The sequence below is a fragment of the Leuciscus leuciscus genome (genome assembly GCF_965113295.1).
Source record: "Leuciscus leuciscus genome assembly, chromosome: 18".
NCBI classification, from domain to species: Eukaryota; Metazoa; Chordata; class Actinopteri; order Cypriniformes; family Leuciscidae; genus Leuciscus; species Leuciscus leuciscus.
Window position 1 is genome coordinate 23,755,534 of NC_138742.1, and position 24,558 is coordinate 23,780,091.

The 24,558-nt window shown below is 42.0% G+C and overlaps 1 protein-coding gene across 1 annotated transcript in view; it reads right to left on the minus strand.

The window, feature by feature from the left end:
* LOC309480489 (uncharacterized protein) overlaps positions 1-24,558 on the minus strand; it is a 516,287-nt gene that overhangs the window by 11,733 nt on the left and 479,996 nt on the right. Inside the window, exons 25-27 of the mRNA XM_082144982.1 lie at positions 4,409-4,561; positions 3,122-3,274; positions 725-877 (exon numbers count right to left, since the gene is read on the minus strand). Coding sequence (XP_082001108.1) covers positions 725-877; positions 3,122-3,274; positions 4,409-4,561 — 459 coding nt within the window. The remainder of the gene's footprint in view (positions 1-724; positions 878-3,121; positions 3,275-4,408; positions 4,562-24,558) is intronic.

Below are 24,558 nucleotides of genomic sequence, written 5' to 3' on the forward strand. Positions count from 1 at the left end.
AATATAATATAATATAATTAGTGTTGTCAAAGTTAACGCGTTAATGGCGCAGTAATGGTACTGGCGCACGGCATCTCCTGTCTGTGTGACACACAAACACACACAATCGTCGGCACAGAAAGCTGCTTCAAACAGCGCTTGAATGACAAAAAACATACAAAATTATGTCAAAATGGCCGTAAAGTACCCTCGCAAACACAGTCTTAAATGAGTTCAGTGAAGTCTTAAATGAATGTAAAGAGTTGTGATGCATCATGTGCGTCATGTCTTAAAGTGACAGCAGCCTAACAAACCTGCTGCTGTGATGTCTGTCATTAATGTTAATTAAAGAACAAAAGAGAGAAAATCTTTCACCGTTCTTGACTGAATAACTTTTGTAACTTGATTAAGGATTGATCTATTTACTATATCATTTATGTTACAATAACCTTTTGTGCAGTCTACCAGGACAAGTGAAAATTTAAACTGGTCTGACTGGGCCAATATAAAAAATTGAGCTATGATATATTGAAGAGCTGGTAAATGTGAGATTCAAAAGTTTAAAATATGGCTACTGTCTTTATGTTGTTTCTACATTAATTTGGAGATTCAATGTGAAATTATTACAATATAAAAATATATAAAGATATATATATATATATATATATATTTATTTATTTATCGATTGACAGCGCTATATAATGTAATGTAATGTAATGTAATGTAATGTAATATAATATAATACCTGTAACTGGAGCCGTACACTGACGTCCACCGCATGCAGTGCTGCAGCATTTCTCCTGTTTGGGACACTCACTGTCATCGGCACACAAATCGTCATCCTTCCTGAAACACCTTATTTCTTCATTTGTTCTTGGACACACTCCTGGCTTTACTGCTATACAGACAAATGACAGAGAAGCCATATCACTGAATGCTGAATGAATTTTTCACTGTAGAAAAAAATAGGTAACACTTTATAATAACGTTCAGTTGTAAGTCATTAATAAGTGGTTTGCTAATGATTAACTAATCATTTACAAAACATGCCCATGCGTTTCATAAATGTTTAATAAATTGTTACATTTTTTTGTATGTTTTGCTCACATCAGGTGCACAGTGGTTAAAGACTCCATGTGTTTCAGAGAAGACAGCTGTCGATACCCTCACCAGTCAGCACTTACACTGCAGTACACACTACAGTGTCCAACACCTGTTATAAATGATGTGTAAATGCATGAATAAATCATTTACAACACTTTCTGCATCCCCTAATCTAAAGGTGTAAACTATTCATCACTTGTAAATGTGTTACACATCATTCGTAGATACGATTCGTTGATCTTATGCCTTATTGATTCTTGAAGTGGTAATCTACAAATGATGTGTAACATATTTACAATTGATGAATAGTTTACACCTTTAGATTAGGGGATGCAGAAAGTGTTGTAAATGATTTATTCATGCCTTTACACATCATTGTGTTGAACACTGTTACTTACCTGTTACAAATGATCTGTACGTGTATACAAGGCACTTACAACACTTTCTGCACCCTCTAATTGCTACATACATAAAAAAATAAAATAAAAAATTATTAAACGTTTATGAAACGCATATTCATGTTTTGTAAATTATTAGTTCATCATTAACTAATCAAATGTAAATCACAAAACTGAATCTACAAAACATACATACAATAATTAACATATCACTTATAAATCATTTATGAAAGTTCTGTAAATGATTAGTTCATCATTAACTAACCAGACTTACAACTGAATGTTATTATAAAGTGTTACCCTTTACAATTTCATGTTTTATTCATCGTGGGTTTTGGTGCTTTTGCTGTTGTTGCTGTAAGGACCTTTAAAATAACTGAAATTATTTGGTGAAATGATATGGACATGTACATAATGTGGTCAAGACCTGCCTTGAACTACTTTAAACTTGATCGATTCCAATTATACTCTAATGCTGAATGCCTATAATTAATGGCTAAAATTAATGGCTTTTTTTAATAAAAAGATGCCATTAAACAAATGTTTAAAATATTGGCTACTGTCTTTATGTTGTTTCTACATTATTTGGAGATTAAATGTGAAATTACAATATATAAAAGTACTTGAATGTCAGGTGCAATTAATTAGTTAATATTTTTTATCGATTGACCGCACATAATATAATATAAAAATACCTGTAACTGGAGCCATACACATGTTAATTCCACATCCATTGCTGTAGCATTTCAGATCGTTGGAACAGTCACTGTATTTAATAATACTTAATAATGTATTTAAATAGGGAAAACGTGGAGGTGTTTGGTCGCTTCTAACTTCATCTCTGTTTGGATCCTAATGAATGAACTAGGCTAAGCTAAGTGCTATCAAAGTGTCGCCGCGCGCCAGAGGGATTGAGTGCACGCACTGAGACGAGAGAGGTATGTATCAACGGTGGAGTATCCCTTTAATAAGGATTAATCTATATTTAATTTATATTTAATGCAGTGAAGACAGTGAAGTGTTTGATAACTTTATTCAATTTCTGTATATTCTACCTGTTAGACCTACCTGAAAATCTTAAAGCACTGTTTAAAAGTTTACATGGGTCAAAAACAATGAAAACAATAACTTTTTGTGCAGTTTAGCAGGACAAGTACAAATTTAAACTGGTCTGACTGGGCCAATATAAAAAATTGAGCTCTGATATATTGAAGGGCTGGTAAATGTGACATTCATTATAATGGGTTTATGTGAAGATTGTTTTAAGTTCACTTAACTTAAAAGTTGTTATATTTTTAAAGCCTAATAAATGTTAAAATTGATAGATTTCAATTACACTGTAATGCTGAATGCCTATAATTAATGGCTAAAATTTATATTTTTTTAATAAAAAGATGCCATTAAACAAAAGTTTAAATACTGTCTTTATGTTGTTTCTACATTAATTTGGAGATTGTAATAATGTGAAATTATTACAATATAAAAATATATAAAGATATATATAAATATATATTTATCGATTGACAGCACTATATAATATAATATAATATAATATAATATAATATAATATAATATAATATAATATAATATAATATAATATAATATAATATAATATAATATAATATAATATAATATAATACCTGTAACTCGGGCCGTACACTGACGTCCACCACATGCAGTGCTGCAGCATTTCTCCTTTTTGGGACACTCACTGTCATCGGCACACAACTCTTCACCCTTCTTGATACACCTTATTACTTCATTGTTTGTTCTTGGACACACTCCTGGCTTTACTGTTATACAGACACATGACAGAGAAGCCATATCACTGAATGCTGAATGTCTTTTTCACTGTAAAAAAAAGTTGTGCCTATATGTTGTTGGAATAAGTTTTACAAGAAATAACTATTTCAGTCTTTCTACTTTAAAATGTCATGTTTTATTCGTCGTGGGTTTTAGTTATTTTGCTGTTGTTGCTGTAAGGACCTTTGAAATAACTGAAATGATTAGGCAAAGTGATATGGACGTACGTAATGCGGTCAAGACCTGCCTGGAACTACTTTAGCCCTGAAAATAATTATACACCTTTGAATCTTCGTCAACCAATCAGATTCAATCATTCAACAGCCCCGTAATAATATAATATAATTTATAATATAATATAATATAATATAATATAATATAATATAATTAGTGTTGTCAAAGTTAACGCGTTAATGGCGCAGTAATGGTACTGGCGCATGGCATCTCCTGTCTGTGTGACACACAAACACACACAATCGTCTGCACAGAAAGCTGCTTCAAACAGCGCTTGAATGACAAAAAACATACAAAATTATGTCAAAATGGCCGTAAAGTACCCTCGCAAACACAGTCTTAAATGAGTTCAGTGAAGTCTTAAATGAATGTAAAGAGTTGTGATGCATCATGTGCGTCATGTCTTAAAGTGACAGCAGCCATAACAAACCTGCTGCTGTGATGTCTGTCATTAATGTTAATTAAAGAACAAAAGAGAGAAAATCTTTCACCGTTCTTGACTGAATAACTTTTGTAACTTGATTAAGGATTGATCTATTTACTATATCATTTATGTTACAATAACCTTTTGTGCAGTCTACCAGGACAAGTAAAAATTTAAACTGGTCTGACTGGGCCAATATAAAAAATTGAGCTATGATATATTGAAGAGCTGGTAAATGTGAGATTCAAAAGTTTAAAATATGGCTACTGTCTTTATGTTGTTTCTACATTAATTTGGAGATTCAATGTGAAATTATTACAATATAAAAATATATAAAGATATATATATATATATATATATATATATATATATATATATATATATATTTATTTATTTATCGATTGACAGCGCTATATAATGTAATGTAATGTAATGTAATGTAATGTAATGTAATATAATATAATACCTGTAACTGGAGCCGTACACTGATGTCCACCACATGCAGTGCTGCAGCATTTCTCCTGTTTGGGACACTCACTGTCATCGGCACACAAATCGTCATCCTTCCTGAAACACCTTATTTCTTCATTTGTTCTTGAACACACTCCTGGCTTTACTGCTATACAGACAAATGACAGAGAAGCCATATCACTGAATGCTGAATGAATTTTTCACTGTAGAAAAAAATAGGTAACACTTTATAATAACGTTCAGTTGTAAGTCATTTATAAGTGGTTAGTTAATGATGAACTAATCATTTACAAAACATTCATAAATGATTAGCAAGTGTTACACTAACATTTTATGTATGTTTAATAAATTGTTAAATTTTTTTGTATGTTTTGCTCACATCAGGTGCACAGTGGTTAAAGACTCCATGTGTTTCAGAGAAGACAGCTGTCTATACCCTCACCAGTCAGCACTTACACTACAGTGTCCAACACCTGTTAACGCATGAATAAATAATTTACAAAACTTTCTGCATCCCCTAATCTAAGGTGTAAACTATTCATCACTTGTAAATGTGTTACACATCATTCGTAGATACGATTCGTTGATCTTATGCCTTATTGATTCTTGAAGTAGTAATCTACAAATGATGTGTAACACATTTACAATTGAAGAATAGTTTACACCTTAGATTAGGGGATGCAGAAAGTGTTGTAAATGATTTATTCATGCCTTTACACATCATTGTGTTGAACACTGTTACTTACCTGTTACAAATGATCTGTACGTGTATACAAGGCATTTACAACACTTTCTGCACCCTCTTTGCTACATACATACAAAAAAATTACATAATTTATTAAACGTTTATGAAACGCATATTCATGTTTTGTAAATGATTAGTTAATCATTAACTAATCAAATGTAAATCACATAACTGAATCTACAAAACATACATACAATAATTAACATATCACTTATAAATCATTTATGAAAGTTCTGTAAATGATTAGTTCATCATTAACTAACCAGACTTACAACTGAATGTTATTATAAAGTGTTACCCTTTACAATTTCATGTTTTATTCGTCGTGGGTTTTGGTGCTTTTGCTGTTGTTGCTGTAAGGACCTTTAAAATAACTGAAATTATTTGGTAAAATGATATGGACATGTACATAATGTGGTCAAGACCTGCCTGGAACTACTTTAAATTTGATAGATTTCAATTATACTGTAATGCTGAATGCCTATAATTAATGGCTAAAATGAATGGCTTTTTTTTTTTTTTATATAAATGTGAAATTATTACAATATAAAAATATATAAAGTACTTGAATGTTAGGTGCGATTAATCGAGATTAATTACAGAAAAATGTATTATTAATTAGTTTTTTTTATTAATCGATTGACAGCACTATATATTATAATACAATACAATATCACTGAATGTTGAATTAATTTTTCACTGTAGAAAAAAATATTTTTGGAAGTTGTATCTATATGTTATTAGAATACGTTTTACTAGAAAGAACTGTTTCAGTCTTTCTACTTTAAAATGTCATGTTTTATTTGTCGTGGGTTTTAGTGCTTTTGCTGTTGTTGCTGTAAGGACCTTTAAAATAACTGAAATTATTTGGGAAAGTGATATGGACATGTATATAATGTGGTCAAGACCTGCCTGCCTAACTGTCAGATTCAAGCATTCAACAGCCTTGTAGTATAATATAATATAATATAATATAATATAATATAATATATATTTTTTACCTTAGTTCATAGGTTTTCCATTTTGATGGTTCTTTACTTTGCTTTACTGTTTTATGTGTTTTCTATTTTATTGTTTTTTTCCTTGGCTTTTGTAAAGCACTTTGGTCAACAACAGTTGTTTTTAAACGTGCTATACAAATACAATTGTATTGTATTGTATAATATAATTAGGGCTGTCAAAATTAACACGTTAAAGTATGCATTTAATATTTTCATTTTAATCGTTAAAAATATTTAACCCAATTAACGCAGCATCCATTTTTTCCCCTCATCCTTTGGTAAGCTTTACAATATATGATCACGCTCTCATTCAAGCAAATGCTTTTAAAACATTTCAGCACGATAAGACACAAAAGAGAACGGAGTGCGGTACTGGCAGTACTTAAAGTGACAACAGCCTAACAAACCTGCTGCTTAATGTCTGTCATTAACGTTAGTTAAAGAACAAAAGAGAGAAAATCTTTCTCTGTTCTTGACTGAATAACTTGTGTAGCTTTAATAAGGATTAATCTTTATTTAATTTATAATTTATGCAGTTAAGACAGTAGCTTCGTTTACATGGACACTTAATCGGATTGACAGCTCAATCGGACTAAAAAACCTTCATGTAAACACCTTAATCGATCCGATTGAGCTCGATCCGAATGAAATTTCGATCGGATTGAAAGGGGTGGTTTATCCCTTTTGTAATCCGATCGAGAGAACATGTAAACACTTGGTCGGATTGAAAACCGAAACTGAAAGGACTGCGCATGTGCGATTACGTTAACTAGCGTAATGACGTATGACGCGCGGAACGAGCTGTTCTTCCTGTTGAATAAAGTGTCATATTAATAAGTTTCCCGTCATTCTAAAATTCTCATTTCATTCGCGCGTCTGTGAAGTGAAACAGGACAACGTCCCACTAGTCCTTGTTTTGGATTGTCATCCACAGACGACTGGTTTTGGCCGCGGGGAGGGGCATTTTTACTGCGTGATAAGCAGCACGGCAAAACGGTTAATATGCTCTAAATTATGACCAGAGACGAATTAATATTACGTCTGCTGTTTAAAACAAATAAAGAACCAATAGAGGAGAATATTTATGCGCGAAAAGCGGGAAACTCTGTATATTCGTGACATGTGACATATAAATGGGTTTGTGAAGACTGTTTTAAGTTCACATAAAGTTTAAAGCCTAATAAAGGTTAAAATTGAAAGATTTCAATTATACTGTAATGCTGAATCCTATCATTAATAGCTATAAATAATGGCTTTCATAAAAAGTATGTTATAATATGTATATAATAAAATATAGCCTAATATAATATAAAAATACCTGTAACTGGAGGCATACACGCAAGTCCACATCCATTGCTGCAGCATTTCTCCTTCTTCTTGGCACAGTCACTGTCATCGGCACACGGCACGAAACGTATCCGGGCACACATTTCTGCTTCATATTTTGTGTTTGGACACACTCCTGGGTTTGCCGTTATACAGACACATGACAGAGAAGCAATATCACTGAATGTCTTTTTCACAGGGGTTTTTGGTTCTTTTGCTGTTGTAAAATCATTTGGTCAAGACCTGTCTGGGACTACTTTAGCTGTGCAATTCCCTACAAATATTTGTACACGTTAGAATCTTCGTCAACCAGTCAGATTCAAGCATTCAACAGCCCAGTAGTATAATATAATATAATATTTATAATATAATATAATATAATATAATATATAATTCCACTAGAGAAGAGCATCATTAGGGGTGACCAGGTTATAATAGTTTGTTTCAGCATCTGTAAATCAGTGGTTTTGCAATAGTGTCTCAAGCTTATTCACATATTTAGCCTATCTGCTTCAAATCCAAGTAGTTTAGAAATCTACTTTATTCCTAAACTGGGTCAATTAATGTCAGATAAAAAAGTGTGAAACAAGAGTTGTAACCAATTGTATCAGTCAAAATTCATTTTAAGCATTTTAATAAAAATAATAATAATAAAAAATAAAAAAATTAAATGCAAAACTAAACTTTTTTATTTTATTTTTTGTAGGAGGATTGATCAAAATCTGATTAATGGCAAACAAATCTGGTAACGTTTTTTTAACCATATTAATATTAATATTCTTGTTTTACTGTAAAAAAGAATATCTAGCCTATGTGTGTTTTCCTGGTACTGTGGAAAATGTATATAAAGAGTAATTAAAACACAACTTAGGTATAAAAATATAGGCTATATATTTACACACCTGTTACATGGATCTTCTCACTTCCTGTGATGTTTAGTCCTGGAGCAGCTTCTGTTGAGCTCCAGCATCCAGACAGACACAATAACACGGCGCAATACACTCGAGCTGTCATCCTTTCGACCTGCGATCACACAATGAATGAACTCTGCTGGAAAATCATTCTTATATCTGGACGAAAAAGTATTTGAGTTAGCGTTCAACCAATGGCGTGAGTTTGAGGTGTTGTCTATTTCGTCTCCCTGCCAGAATCTGACTCCCCTTCGCGTGCACGCGCATGACGTTCATCGACTGTGGTTTTCCACACCTGTAATTCCTGTCTGGATTAAGTGTTTGTTAGTAGGCTACTCTTTATTAATATATGACTGTTTTTCCCTGCTTTGTTTTGTGATTTTGGTTCTTGTGTTACCATGTTACTTTCTGTTCCCACTGTGTGTGTGTGTGTGTGTGTGTGTGTGTGTGTGAGAGAGAGTGTGTGTGTGTGTGTGTGTGTGTGTGTGTGTGTGTGTGTGTGTGTGTGAGAGTAAATGAATAAATAATATATGAATATAAATGAATAAATAATTATCCTTTAATCAACAGCTATATCCATAGTTTACCTGCCAAAAAAATAGGCGGAGTTTGACATTCGAGCCAGGGGGGGGCAAAAAAAAAAATTTTAGCAGCTGGGACCTATAGAAGCTTGTTTCCGCCACTGAATAATAAATAAATAATAATTGTGACCCCTATAAAGTTGCAAAATGGGAGATATAAAGTCAGAATTGCGTGATATAAAGTCAGAATTGCGTGATATAAAGTCGCAATTGCGAGAAAAAAAAGTCCGAATTCTGACTTTATAACACGCAATTGCGACTTTATTTCACGCAATTCTGACTTTATATCTCTGAGAAATAAAGTCAGAATTGCGAGATGTCGCAATTGTGAGATAAAAAGTCGCAATTATCTTTTAAAATGTTTTATTTTGTGGCGGAAACAAGCTTCCATAGGGACCTGCATGGCCTATCAATTGGGGAACTCAGCACTAGCACATACTGTATGGACAAAACAAACATGCTAAATAAACACATATTTATTTTTAACCCAAGAAAAAACAGTACAACAATACAATCATATTTGTAAACAGGTAGAACTTCGCCTCTTAACTTCGCATCGCATCTTCGTTCGGACACAATTAGGATCAATGAAATGTGGACCACTTTTGCACTGTTAAAATATTATCTTCAACCAAAACGAAAAGATTTTTAAGGTTTTTCTTTCCTTTTTTCAAAACACATTGTGGCAATGAGAGTGATTAAAAAACAAGTTATATTTCGCATTTTGTTGTACTTCATGAAACATTTAAAACATTTTGAGAGGGAAAAATGAACACAATACTCTCCACTTTTGAAACATATTGAACAGCATATTGAAAGCAGTGTGTTGAGTTTCTCCAGCTTAAGCAGTATTTGGCAGAGAAATAAAACTTACAGACCTAGACATTGTCCAGACTAGTGCAACAGTAATTTTCGTTTTTTTGCGTCCTGCATATGCGTCGATAATGGTCTCAGGTGAGAGCTTGGCCGTAATGTCGCTTTCGATGTGAAGTTTTTTTTTTTTTTTTTACTAAAGCAGTAGGCCTAGGCCTATATGAAATCAGATGTATTACCTACCACTATTTAGTTGTTTTGTGTTATTTAAAATATTTATTATATGTCTTTTTTTTAAAACAATGCAATTAAAAAAATAAATAAAATGCAATTACCCGTTTCACGGGGGGGGGGGGGGGGGGGGGGGCAATGCTCCCCTGCCCCCCGCAAACTCCGCGCCTGCTCCCAACACCTGTATACTTTTATGGAGATAACGTACTTGGTTACTTACGTAACCTTGGTTCCCTTAGAGATAAGGGAACGAGTACTGCGTTGCAAACGCTGTGGGAAAACTCCTTTTCTCGAGAATATTGAAGCCTTTATTTTAAAACGCATTGCTGCAACACAGGTGAGAGCATCATGCTCGCGCGAGCGCGCTGATAGGCTGTGCTGAGGCAACTGCACGAACCAATGGCGAGAAGGCAGAGGCGCGCGAACCAATCAGAGCGCTTGGCGCCCTGCCAGACTCGAGCGCGCCAAACAGGGCGTGACAGAAGAGTATAAATACAGAGAAAACTCGCCATATGACAGGTCTAATCGACTGAAGCGAAAACACCTGATGTAAGAGAAATAGCACGGCAAGGCAACGCAGTACTCGTTCCCTTATCTCTAAGGGAACCAAGGTTACGTAAGTAACCAAGTACGTTCCCTTACGAGAACGTTCTCTCGTACTGCGTTGCAAACGCTGTGGGAACACTTTTTAAAACGCCGTGCTATTAGTCTTGTGGCTACTCTGAGATTCCAGGGTAGAGACCTGCGCGGGACACAATTTTCAGTCCCGCTCCCGCCCGCTCCCGCAGTGTTCAGTCCCGCTCCCGCCCGCTCCCGCAAAGTGGTCCCCTACTCTTTTAACTGACGCCAGTGCCAACAGCAGAGCGGTTTTCAGGGAGAGGGGCATCTCCTGGAGAAAGGATGGTACCATAGGTACTTCACAAGTGTGTGGGTCGAGGTTCCGAGCTAGACACCAGCTGGAGAACACTGACCATTTAAGGTGGTAGAGATTTGTCATTTTTAGTCCCACTCCCGCCCGCATCTGTGATATTATGTCCCGCTCCCGCCCGCAAATGCCCGCAAGACGGCAGGCAGGATGTATGTTCACTTTCTGTCTCACGAAAGGTCTTGGAAAAAAATACGATTTGTGTCCGTTGTATGTTAACACCTTTTAGCATTTATCGCAGCAGGCAAAAGGTAGTTGATTCCCCTCTCCATCATGCACAACCGAAAAAGACTGCCAAATGTCTGATTTGAGGTTTCGTGATATTTTTTTTTTTGTAGTAAATGTGCCTTTCTTTAGAGAAGTGCTTACATCTGAAGCGCTTAGGCCTATATCTGAAGCACTAGAGGTTCTCTTTTCCTCGTCCATGCTGTCTATTTTGAACTTGAAGCTTTCGAATTCGAACACGGAGCAGCGGGAAGGAATTGTCTCTAAACAAGTGTGCGTGAGATTAGGCCCCGCCCTACCCCAAACGACAACATCCAAGTTTAGGCTGCTTAAAACGTTTTTATTGCTGCCAAACAGAATCTCCCTCACAACTACAAATTATGTACGCTACTTTAATCATTTATATATTTTACTTTACACTCATATTTAATTTGCGGGAGTGCAGCGTATCATCCCCCCCGCCCGCACCCGCAAGTGCAACTTCATCATCCCGCCCGCTCCCGCAATGACCTTTCAAAATTGGTCCCGCGCCGCTCTGTTTTGCGTCGGGTCCCGCGGGTCCCGCGGGACTCCCGCGGGAGTGCAGGTCTCTATTCCAGGGAGCCCCGGGACTATGACAGAGTGGCCAGAATACCACAGACCAGAACGTCGGGCCTAAAGAGATATTCATAATGTGTACATAGAGCTGGACCGAAAGGGCCAGTCACCTAAGTATAAAACCCACATTACTCAAGGTAACAACCAAGTGTCTGAGTCAACACCAGCCTGGGTCCACAGAGCCAGGGCCTAGATGGAGAGAACTCGTGCTTGCAGAGCAGGGACCTCTAAGTTATAAAACCTTGCAAATGTGGACGGAGCGGACCAGCCGGCCGCCGCACAAATGTCTTCGATAGGGATACCACTGGACCAAGCCCACGAGGAGGCCATGCCTCTTGTCGAGTGAGCTCTAACACCAATGGGACAAGGGAGGCCCAGTGAGGTGTATGCCAGAGCAATGGCGTCGACTATCCATCTGCATAGCGTAAGTTTCGTGACCGGAAGACCCTTGGTCCGGCCCCCGAAACAGATAAAAAGCTGTTCAGACTGTCTGAAAGAGGCAGAACGCTCCAGATATATTCTCAGAGCTCTGACGGGGCAGAGCGTGTGAGCATCACTGTCTTCTCCCGAGACTGGGAGAGCTGACAGAGAAATAACCTGGGCTCTGAACGGAGTTGAGAGCACCTTAGGTATATATCCATGTCTTGGCCTAAGGAAGACTTTAGAGTCGTTAGGGCCAAACTCAAGACAGGAAGCGCTCGTGGAAAGCGCTTGTAAGTCCCCTACTCTTTTAACTGACGCCAGTGCCAACAGCAGAGCGGTTTTCAGGGAGAGGGGTTTTAGATCAGCCGACTGAAGTGGTTCAAAGGGGGGTCCCTTAAGAGCCCGTAGAACCAGGGAAAGGTCCCAGGCCGGCACTGAAGGTGGCCGAGGTGGGTTAAGCCTTCTAGCACCTTTAAGGAAGCGAACTATAAGGTCGCTTTTACCTAAAGAAGATCCGGCTACCAGTACGTGAAATGCCGCAATGGCTGCCACGTACACCTTGAGCGTGGAGGGGGAGCGTCCCGCGTCCAGCATCTCCTGGAGAAAGGATAGTACCATAGGTACTTCACAAGTGTGTGGGTCGAGGTTCCGAGCTAGACACCAGCTGGAGAACACTGACCATTTCAGGTGGTAGAGACGTCTAGTAGACGGAGCTCTAGCCTCCATAATAGTATTTAGGACACCCTCTGGGAGGTCCTGGGGTACCCGTTGAGCGGCCACACATGTAGGGCCCACAAGTCGGGACGGGGGTGCCAGATAGTCCTGTTAGCCAGGAGGTCGCTCCTCAGTGGAATAGGCCACGGGTCTATTACAGACAGTTGCATCAGCTCTGGGAACCAAGTCTGGGTTCGCCAGAGGGGGGCTACCAAGAGGACTGCGCACTTCGTGTTCCTGATCCGTTCGATGACCTGAGGGAGCATCGAGACCGGAGGAAACGCATAAAGGGGAAGGTTGGGCCACTCGTGCGCCAACGCATCCCTGTTCTTTGAAAAGAAGATTGGGCAGTGACAGTTGTCTTCTGAGGCGAAGAGGTCTACCTCTGCCTTCCCGAAGACCTCCCATAGTAGGAGAACTGTCTGGGGGTGGAGTGACCATTCTTCTGGGGGAACGTTGCCCCGAGAAAGCATGTCTGCTCCTGTGTTCATCGTGCCCGGCACGTGAGCTGCCCTGAGCGAGCGCAGGTTGGTGTGAGCCCATAGCAGTAGCTGTGTGGCTATGGCAAACAGGTTGCGGGACCTGAGGCCGCCCTGGCGATTTATGTAAGAGACCACTGACATATTGTCCGTCCAGACCAAGACGTGGTGTCCTGCCAGGTATGGAAGGAAGGTTTTTAGGGCTAGAAAAACTGCTCTCATCTCGAGGCAGTTGATGTGTAGGCGTTTCTCCGAGCTCGACCAGAGGCCGGAGGCAGGCCTGCCCTCGTACAGGGCTCCCCAACCGGAGTTGGAAGCATCTGTCGAAATGACCCTCCTCTCTGAGACCACCCCCATGCTTACGCCCTGCTGGTACCAGCTGGCATCTTTCCAGGGGGCCAGAGCTCGAATACAGCGCTGGTCCACCCTGATATTCAAGAGGCCTGAGCACCAGGCGTGGGGTGGTACCTGAGGTGCTAGCCACAGCTGAAGAGGACGCATACGCAGTAGGCCTAGTTGGAGTACTGATGATACTGAGGCCATCAGGCCCAAGATCCTCTGAAACGTTCGGAGGGGTACATAGGAGCCCTCTACGAACGACGCGGTGAGCTGTTGAATCGATAGAGCACGGGCCGAGGTGGGCCATGCTCTCATAAGTACAGAGTCGAGAACTGTTCCCTGGAACGTGATACGTTGGCTGGGCAACAGAATACTCTTGGAAAAATTCTCCCTGAGCCCTACGCATTCCAGATGGCTGAGGAGCCAGGCTTTGTGAGTATGGGACTCTGCCTCTGACTGAGTCAATATGAGCCAGTCGTCGAGGTAGTTCAGAATGCGCATTCCCCGCTGTCTTAGGGGGGAGAGAGCTGCATCCATGCACTTCGTGAATGTACAAGGTGCCAGTGCCAGTCCAAATGGTAGAACTGTGTACTGGTATGTCTGCCCCTCGAAGGCGAATCTCAAGAATGGCCTGTGGTGGGGGGTTCACTTGGATGTGAAAATACGCGTCTTTTAGATCTACTGAAAAGAACCAGTCCCCTGGGCGAATCTGCGCCAGGATGTGTCTGGTCGTAAGCATTTTGAATGGCCGTGACATGAGGGCCTTGTTCAGATGTCTGAGATCTAGAATGGGTCTCAGGCCGCCGTCTTTCTTTGGAACAAGAAAATAATGGCTGTAAAACCCTGACTCGCTTTGTGACGCGGGACTGTCTCGATAGCCCCTTTCGCCAGCAGACATAACACTTCGGTGCGGAGGACGTGAGTCAACGTGCTCTTTACTGAGGTTTGGATAACAGCGCGAAATTTTGCTCGATTTGTGCTTTTTGTGGGTCGCTGTTAAAACAGCGTTTGGGTGCAGGGGTGCGTGACAGATGACGGGCCCATGTTCTGCATTTAAAACTGCTCCAGCCGCCTGAGCTGAAGAGGGGGCTGTGAGCAGCACTCGAGCGGTCTTCGGGGCAGGTCCGGCCGCGGCGGGACATAGACCCCTCTTTCTGCCGGCTAGGACGGCTTTTTGGGCTCATGGTCGAGCGTGAGCTTCGGCCGGGGCCCCTGGCGCTTAGGGAAAGGGGTACCGTTTCGCGGGCTTCAGGTGCTGGCTTGTTTCAGCCGCTGGGCGGGGCTGGTGAACCTGTGGCACTGACTTTTCCGGCCGCGGCGTGCTCTTGGGGCGCCGTGAAGCCGAGCTGGAGCGTTTAGGAAGAAAGTGCTTCATTGCACTTGAGGCTTTCTGAGCCTCGGTGAAACGCTCTGCGAAGCCGTTGACAGATGGGCCAAAGAGACCAGTTGTGGAGACCGGAGAATCGAGGAAGGCGGTTTTGTCTGCGTCCCTGATCTCCGTTAAATTAAGCCATAAATGGCGCTCCAAAACCACCAGGCTGGCCATATTGCGACCGAGGGCTTGCGCCGTGGTCTTTGTAGCCCGTAGCGCCAAATCCGTAGCACTTCGGAGGTCCTTAAAAGCGTCCGGTTCAGGTCCTGACTCATCCATAGAGCGGAGGAGCTTAGCCTGGAACACTTGAAGAGTCGCCATGGCGTGTAGTGCTGAGGCGGCTTGACCGGCGGCAGCATAGGCGCGGCTGGCTATAGCCGAAGTAGTCCTGCACGGTTTAGATGGGTGCACCGTCTTTGACCTCCAACTACCTGCAGTGGGAGGGCACAAATGCACGGCGACCGCTTCCTCAAGTGGTGGGAGAGACACATAGCCCTTTTCCTCAGTGCCGTCCACAGTGGAGAGCGTGGAAGAGGAAGAGGAGCGCGTTCGCGCTGAAAAGGGCGCGCGCCAGCTTTTAGTGAGCTCTTCGCGGACCTCCGGTAGAAACGGAGCGGCGCGCTGGTGAGGGGCCTGTTGGCGCCCCGGCAGGTACCACTCGTCGAGGCGGCTTCTGGGAGGTTCAGCTGGGGAAAGCCAGTTGAGTCCCAGCTCGTCGACAGTGCGAGACATGACACGGAAAAGTTCGGCGTCAACACTCGCTCTAGTGTCGAGACGATCACATTGAGAGGAGGGGGCGGGGTCCGCGGAGCCTGACCAATCCTCGCTCTCAGATGCCGACTTCAGTAGATCCGCCGAACGAAACGAGTCCCGCCGCTTCACGTGAGGGGCGTTGGTCGCTTCGAGCGAACAGAACTGGAGATGGGGGTGTGGGCGAAGCACGCGGGGAAGGACCCGGCGTGCATTCGTCGAAATCACCGCGTTCAGGGATCCTCTGATCGCGCCGCTTCTTCCTACGGGGCTCGCGGGGCGCCGAAGATGGGTGGGTTCACTCTCTGACGTAGCGAGAGCGAGCCTTGATCGGAGGACTGCCACAGGCATGCCATCGCAGTGTAGACAGCCGCCTTTAGTGAGCGCTGACTCGGCGTGCTCAGGACCGAGGCAGGCAGCGCACTGTGTGTGTCTATCAGACACGTGCAGGGGAACCCCGCAGGAATCGCAGATGGGGAGCGGCATTTGAAACAACGCCGCTTTGCGCTGTGAAAACAGCGATTTGCTCTTTTAGCAATAATAGAAAAAGGATACTCGTCGGATGCCACAGGGAAACGCTTGGCTGGCGATCTGCCGAGACGCGAAGCTGTTCCGCTGAGAGGCTTCTCTACGACGAGCGGCTTCCTATCCGGAGGAATCAGCGACGAGATGAGTCTCAGAGCTGAAGGAGATAGATCTGTCATATGGCGAGTTTTCTCTGTATTTATACTCTTCTGTCACGCCCTGTTTGGCGCGCTTGAGTCTGGCAGGGCGCCAAGCGCTCTGATTGGTTCGCGCGCCTCTGCCTTCTCGCCATTGGTTCGTGCAGTTGCCTCAGCACAGCCTATCAGCGCGCTCGCGCGAGCATGATGCTCTCACCTGTGCTGCAGCAATGCGTTTTAAAATAAAGGCTTCAATATTCTCGAGAAAAGGAGTTTTCCCACAGCATTTGCAACGCAGTACGAGACAACGTTCTCGTAAGGGAACTAGGTGCATCAGGTCTCTTCTCTCAACTGCATATCTTTCTCTTAAGGACAACTGTAGCCTAGTGAGTGTTCAAAAAGAAAGAAAAAACGAAGCAAAGTATGAAAACCTTTGTTTCTTTTACAAATGAACAACATAAATAATAACCATATACTGTATTGAGTGACACATAAAATCACTATCATTTTTAACCCCAGCACCTGCCAAAATCATACTCCCACTCCCAATGCCAGCTTTGCAAGGTCAAACACATAAAACTAATTCTGATGGCACCTTTCTCCATGGAGGATCACTGCAGATAAGCACTCTAGCTTCAGTAGTCACATTCAAATCCAGAATCAAAACACATCGGTTTAGCTGTGCATTTACTGAATGAGCACTGTGTACGTCCGACTGATTGCACTTTATTTGCTATATGTATCCTCTTTTTTATTCTTTTAATTATTTTTATAACTGTTTTATTTAAACATTTTTATTCTCTGCTTTTATTGTTCTTACGCATCTGTTAACAAATATTCTGTTTCAATGTAAAGCATTTTTAATTGTGTATAAAATGTGTTATATAAATAAATTGCCTTGCCTTGCCTTGCCTTGCCCTGTCCTGCCTTGCCTACCTGTTCATGCAGAACTTTAGCTAAATTGTTCACTGCTCTTCCAGTGTTTTCTGGGATATGTGAACAACACTCAGTTGCAATCACTTTGCATGTTCCTCCCAGTGTTTTCTGGGATAATGTGAACAACACTCAGTTGCAATCACTTTGCATGTTCCTTCCTGGAAGGCTAGTATCTCAAGAGCCATTCAATTTTGTAAAACAACCTTCCTCATTACATGCACTTCCTCTGAAATGTTAGCGATAGAACTAAGTGTAGTATTTGTTATGGCCTCAAAGGCCTCATGAAGTGCCTGTACTTCATTCTGTAAGTTGATCACTCATAAAAAAACTTGTTTTGTTACCTCAAACAAAGTGTGTGCCATTAAAACAACAAGTGTTTCAATTTCTCATTGTTAGAACAGCTTTGTCACATCTGGAAAATTCACACATCTGGCTTAGAATTGCTTACTACATTCTTCCCTTCAATGCACTAGGAAAAATTCCCTGCAGATTTCATATTAAGGTCAAATTAGTGCATTTGGCACCAGTTTCACACTGTAATTGAGTACAACTGGAATTTCCAAAAGTCATTGTGAAAATCAGTTCTTTACCACCTCATATTGCCTGTTTTTTTTTACCCTTTCCCTTTAACAATTTTGCCATTTGTCATCTCAACATTAAATCACAGAACACCCTAAACAAGTTGTCTGGCAGGTTTGTCATTTTGATACTAGAATTGTCAGTTTGGGTGCACCATTCAGATTGCACAAATGAAGGAACGTGTGACCATAGTTGGCTAACAATGCTTTTCGGAAACGCATTGTTAGCCAACTATGGTCACACGTTCCTTCATTTTCATCATAGTTTAACGAGTCTGTGTTTGCCAAACAATAGCTTTAACTTAGCTCTAACCATAGCTCTAACTAATAGACTTCACACTGAATATACTGAGCCGGTTGGTGCCTAAAGGGCATAACTGCACTTACGCCTTTTTGGCATTGAGAAATGTATTGTGGGTAAAACCTGTGGATAGCACATGAGTCAAAATGGCTTACAGCACATATAAGCCAGGTAGGTCAACCATCAGAAGAAAACCGTTTTTAACTGCTGAAGATGTACTATTAAAGGATTAGGCAAGGCAAGGCAAGGCAAGGCAAGTTTATTTATATAGCACATTTCATACACAATGGCAATTCAAAGTGCTTTACATAGAAGAAATTAAAATAATAAAAAGAAATAAGAGTAATTAAAACAGTTTAGCAAAATAAAATGAAATACAGTACAGTACAGTCGGACAGTACAGCGGCACAGTGCTCATTCAGTAAATGCATAGCTAAACAGAAGTGTTTTGAGTCTGGATTTGAATGTGACCACTGTAGGAGCACATCTGATCTCTTCTGGAAGCTGGTTCCAGCTGCGGCTGGCATAATAGCTAAAAGCAGACTCACCATGCTTAGAGTGAACCCTTGGTATTTCTAGCTGATATGATCCTAATGATCTGAGTGATCTGTTGGGTTTATATTCAGTGAGCATATCTGCAATGTATTGAGGTCCTAGGCCATTGAGTGATTTATATACTGTACCAGTAATAATACTTTGAAATCAATCCTAAATCTAACTGGGAGCCAGTGTAAAGACCTGAGGACTGGTGTGATATGTTCATATTTTCTGGTTCTGCTCAGAATCCTGGCGGCAGCGTTCTGTATTAGCTGCAACTGTCTTATGGTCTTTTTGGGAAGGCCAGTGAGGAGTCCATTACAATAATCCACCCTGCTGGTGATGAAAGCATGCACAAGTTTCTCTAAGTCTTGTCTGGAAACAAAGCATCTAATTCTTGCAATATTTTTCAGATGATAGTATGCTGATTTAGTTATTGCTTTGACATGACTACTGAAACTAAGGTCTGACTCTAGTGTCACACCAAGATTCCCGACTTGATTTTTAGTTGTTTGACCCCTAGAGTGAAGGTATGCGTTCACCTTGAGAACTTCATCTTTGTTTCCAAACGCAATAACTTCAGTTTTGTCTTTGTTTAATTGAAGAAAGTTTTGACACATCCAACTGTTGACTTCATCAATGCATTGGCACAGGGAGTCAATGGGGCTGTAATCGTTAGGCGATAGGGCTAAGTACAGCTGTGTGTCGTCTGCATAGCTGTGGTAAGCAATTTGGTTGTTTCTCATTATTTGGCTCATTGGGAGCATATACAGGTTGAACAGGAGTGGCGCAAGAATTGAGCCTTGAGGGACTCCGCATGTCATGGATGTCCACTCAGACTTATGGTCTCCTATATTCACATAACCTCTCCCATCTAAGTATGACCTGAACCATTTTAGGACTATCCCAGAAAGCCCCACCCAGTTTTCCAGCCTGTCAAGAAGTATGTTATGATCGACAGTGTCAAATGCAGCACTGAGGTCGAGTAGTACCAGCACTGATAATTTGCCTGAATCAGTATTTAAGCGAATATCGTTTATTATCTTTATGAGCGCTGTCTCTGTGCTGTGATGCGGTCGGAAATCAGATTGAAAATTATCAAAGTATCCATTCGAGCTTAAGAATTTGTTCAGCTGATTGAAGATAACTTTTTCAATGATCTTGCCTATGAAAGGAAGATTTGAGATCGCTCTATAGTTGCTTAATATGGTCTTATCCAGATTGTTCTTTTTCAGGAGGGGCTTGACAACTGCAGTTTTCAGGGAGTTTGGAAAACTCCCAGAGAGAAGTGAGGCATTTACCACTTCTAGAAGATATGCTTCTAAACTGTTTAACACACTTTTGAAAAAAGATGTGGGAAGTGTGTCAAGAGCGCATGTTGATGTTTTAAGGTGCTGTACGGTTTCTACCAAAATTTTGCCATCAATTTTTTTGAAATCAGACAAAGTTACTTTTTCAGGTGGTCTGATCTGTCTGACCCCAGCACAACTCAAGGATGTGCTGATCACCTTTCTGATATTATTGATTTTGTCAGAGAAGAAAGAAGCAAACTCACTGCACTTGCTGTTTGAGAGCATTTCACTGGGAATCTGGCTTGGGGGGTTTGTCAGTCTCTCTACAGTAGCAAAAAGTGTGTTGTTTAAATTGCAGTTTATAATATTTGAGAAGAAAGTCTGTCTAGCTTTGCCTAGTTCCATATTGAAAGCATGAAGGCTGTCTGTGTAGATGTTATAATGGACTACAAGCTTTGTCTTCCGCCACATGCGCTCTGCTTTTCTGCATTGTCTTTTCATATTTTGCACTGCTGTTGAGTTTCTCCAAGGTGCTTTTTGTCTGCCACTCTTCTTACTGACTTTCACAGGAGCAATATCATCAATTGCACTTTTGACTTTTGAGTTAAAAGAATCAAGGAGAAAATCAACAGAGTCAGCAGATATGCTTGGTGTTAAGGATATAGCCTTCATAAATAGTACACTAGTGTTCTCATTTAAGCATCTCTTCTTGACAGACTCAGATCTAGCTTCAGTGGCAGGAGAGATCAATATATCAAAGAAAATACAGAAATGATCAGACAGTGCTACATCCTTAATAACAATCGATGAGATGTTTAGACCCTTACTGATAAGTAAATCTAGAGTGTGTCCATGATTGTGTGTGGGTCCATGTACATGCTGAGTCAGATCAAAAGTTTTTAAATCAGTTTTGATTTCTTTTGCCATATTGTTTTCTGCATTATCTATGTGAAGGTTAAAATCTCCAGCAATGGCAAAACAGTCAAACTCTGAGGTAATTGTTGATAACAGTTCTGTAAATTCCTCAGCAAAGGCTGGAGAGTATTTTGGAGGCCTGTAAATAATGATGAGTAAAATGCGTGGAGCACCTTTTAATACAATACCCAGATATTCCTTATCCAAGATGGCGCCGCGGATGGCTGCCTCGGTGTGGAGCTCTCCAGTTATTGTGTTGTTTTTGTTGGTTTGTTCTGCGTTTAGTCATTCTTTTCCTATCAGTTTCACCAAAGACGAACTACTGGACATTAGGAAACACACACCAGACAACTTTTTCACAGATTTTGATTACTCAGACGTTTTACTGGACATTCTCGTCGGAGGGGCAGCGGTGTTGTTCAAACGCGCGGTCAGACGCAAACGCGGGAAGCGCGCTGGCGCGCTGGTTAAACTCCGCGAGCGCGGCCTCCGCACTGCACTCCCTAGTATTCATCTTGCGAATCTCCGATCTCTTCCTAACAAAATGGACGAACTTCTTCTCCTCACCCGCACTAACAAGGATTTTTTAAACTCCGCTGCTCTGTGCTTCACTGAAACCTGGCTGAGTGAAGCCATACCGGACAACGCACTACATCTGCCGGGCTTTCAGCTGTTCCGAGCGGATCGCATCGCGGAACTAACGGGGAAAACGAGAGGTGGTGGATTGTGTTTCTACATTAACGAAAGTTGGTGTTCAGATGTAACAACACTGAAGAAGATGTGCTCTCCTAATTTAGAGGCACATTTCATAAACTGTAAACCTTTCTACTCGCCCCGGGAGTTTTCCTCATTCATTCTCGCGAATGTTTACATTCCTCCAGACGCGTGTGTGAGCGCGGCGATACAACAGCTGGCTGAACATATAGCTGAAATGGAACAAAGGTACCCAGACTCTCTTTTAATCATTCTTGGGGATTTTAACAAAGCAAATCTCTCCCGTGAACTGCCAAAATACAGACAGCATGTTACATGTCCTACCAGAGACAGTAATATATTGGACCACTGTTACACCACGATAAAGAATGCGTATCACTCCGTCCCACGGGCAGCTTTGGGGCTCTCTGATCATTGTTTGGTTCATCTTATACCGACCTACAGGCAGAAACTGAAATCAGCTAAACCTGAAATAAGGACTGTAATAAGGACTGTAAAAAGATGGACCAACGAAGCAGAGCAGGATCTACAGGCCTGCTTCGATTGCACTGATTGGACTGTTTTTGAAGCTGCAGCCACCGATCTGGTGTCATGGCTCGAAGGAAAAGTCAAGGATTCAATAGCAAGTGAATACTGGTGTTTATTAACACAATAGAAATGGCAGTGCAGGTTGAGATGTCAGGCAAACAGTAGAATGACAGGCTCGGCAACGCAGGACTCAGTGAGCAGGCAGCAACGGACGAACTGCAGACAATCCTCAGAACAGGCAGACGAAACTCAGAACGGGAACACAGGAACTAGTGTCCAATCCACAGAACAGGCAGACGAATCTCAGAACAGGAAATCGGGAACTGGAGCGAGGAAGAGAGAACTGTGAGCTGTGCCTGGGAACCTCCACAACCATCTGACAAAGACAAGACGAGGTGACAAACAATATATAGGACATCCTCATTCAAAACAGCTGGCGTTGATCAGCTCATCAGCGATAACGAGCCTTGCTGATGAGCCACGCCCATTCATACAACACGCACACACATAGCAAGGGCGAGCCAATGAATCCATGAACCGTGACAGTACCCCCCCTCCTAGGAACGCCGCCTGGCGTTCCCAGACACCCTTACCTGTCGATTGTAATCATCGATAAGGGAGTGATCCAGGATGTCCCTAGCAGGAACCCAACTTCTCTCCTCCGGACCGTAACCTTCCCAGTCCACCAAGTACTGGAATCCGCGTCCCCTCCGCCTTGAGTCCAGTATACGATTAACCGAATAAGTAGACTCCCCATCTACGAGTCGCGGCGGGGGGGGGGAACCGGGGCAGGCGGATTAATGTGAGAACGAAATACGGGCTTAATTTTGGATACATGAAAGACGGGATGAACCCTCCTGTACGCTGGGGGGAGGTTGAGGCGGACTGCCACCGGACTAATGATCTTGGTGACAGTAAACGGGCCAATGAATTTGGGAGCAAGTTTATTAGAAACGGAGCGGAGAGGAATGTTCCTGGTTGAAAGCCACACTTTTTGACCAACGACGTATACGGGAGGCTTAGACCGGTGGCGATCGGCTTTAGCCTTGGTGCGCGCCCCCACCTGGAGTAGAGTCTCACGGGCTCTAGTCCATGTGCGGTGACACCTCTGGACGAAGGCGTGAGCGGAGGGGACCGCGACTTCGGATTCCAGACTGGGGAAAATTGGTGGCTGGTAACCTACACTACATTCAAACGGAGATAGGCCCGTGGACGACACTGGCAACGTATTGTGTGCGTACTCCACCATTGAAAGTTGCTGACTCCAGGAGGAAGGATTCTTGGAGACCAAACATCGTAACACCCTTTCCAAATCTTGGTTGGCTCTCTCGGTTTGACCATTGCTCTGGGGGTGAAACCCTGAGGACAGACTGACAGTCGCTCCCAGTAACTTACAAAACTCTCGCCAAAATTTGGACACAAACTGGGGTCCTCTGTCAGAAACCACGTCTATCGGGAGGCCATGTAAGCGAAAGACGTGATCAACAACGGTCAACGCTGTCTCCTTGGCTGAGGGTAATTTGGGCAAGGGAATAAAATGAGCCGCCTTCGAGAACCGGTCCACCACAGTCAAAACGACTGTATTGCCCTGAGAGGGTCGGAGGGCGGTGATAAAATCTAGCGCTATGTGGGACCAGGGTCTCGAAGGGACAGGCAGCGGTTGAAGTAACCCATCTGGGGGACGATTGGAAGTCTTACCAGTGGCACAAACCGAGCAAGCCAAAACAAAACTGTGAATGTCACGAGCCATCAGTGGCCACCAGAATCGTTGCTTGACTAAAAAACTAGTGCGATTTACTCCTGGGTGGCAAGCTACGTTGGAACAATGACCCCACTGAATAACGTCGGACCGTAATCCCTCCGGCACAAACAAGCGATTCGGTGGGCAACCGGGCGGAGGCGTTACCCCTTCTAAGGCCGATTTGACCTTCGACTCGACCTCCCATGTGAGTGTGGAGACAAATAGGGTCTCGGGTAAAATGCACTCGGGAGTAGACGGGCGATCGGTATGGTCAAAAATACGCGATAAAGAGTCGGGTTTGATGTTCTTGGAACCCGGGCGGTACGATAGAGAAAAATCAAAACGACCGAAAAAAAGTGCCCACCGAGCCTGCCTGGAGTTCAATCTTTTGGCGGTTCTGATATATTCCAGGTTCTTATGATCGGTCCAGACGATAAAAGGTACCCCCGACCCTTCTAACCAATGACGCCACTCCTCCAACGCTAACTTTACTGCCAACAACTCCCTGT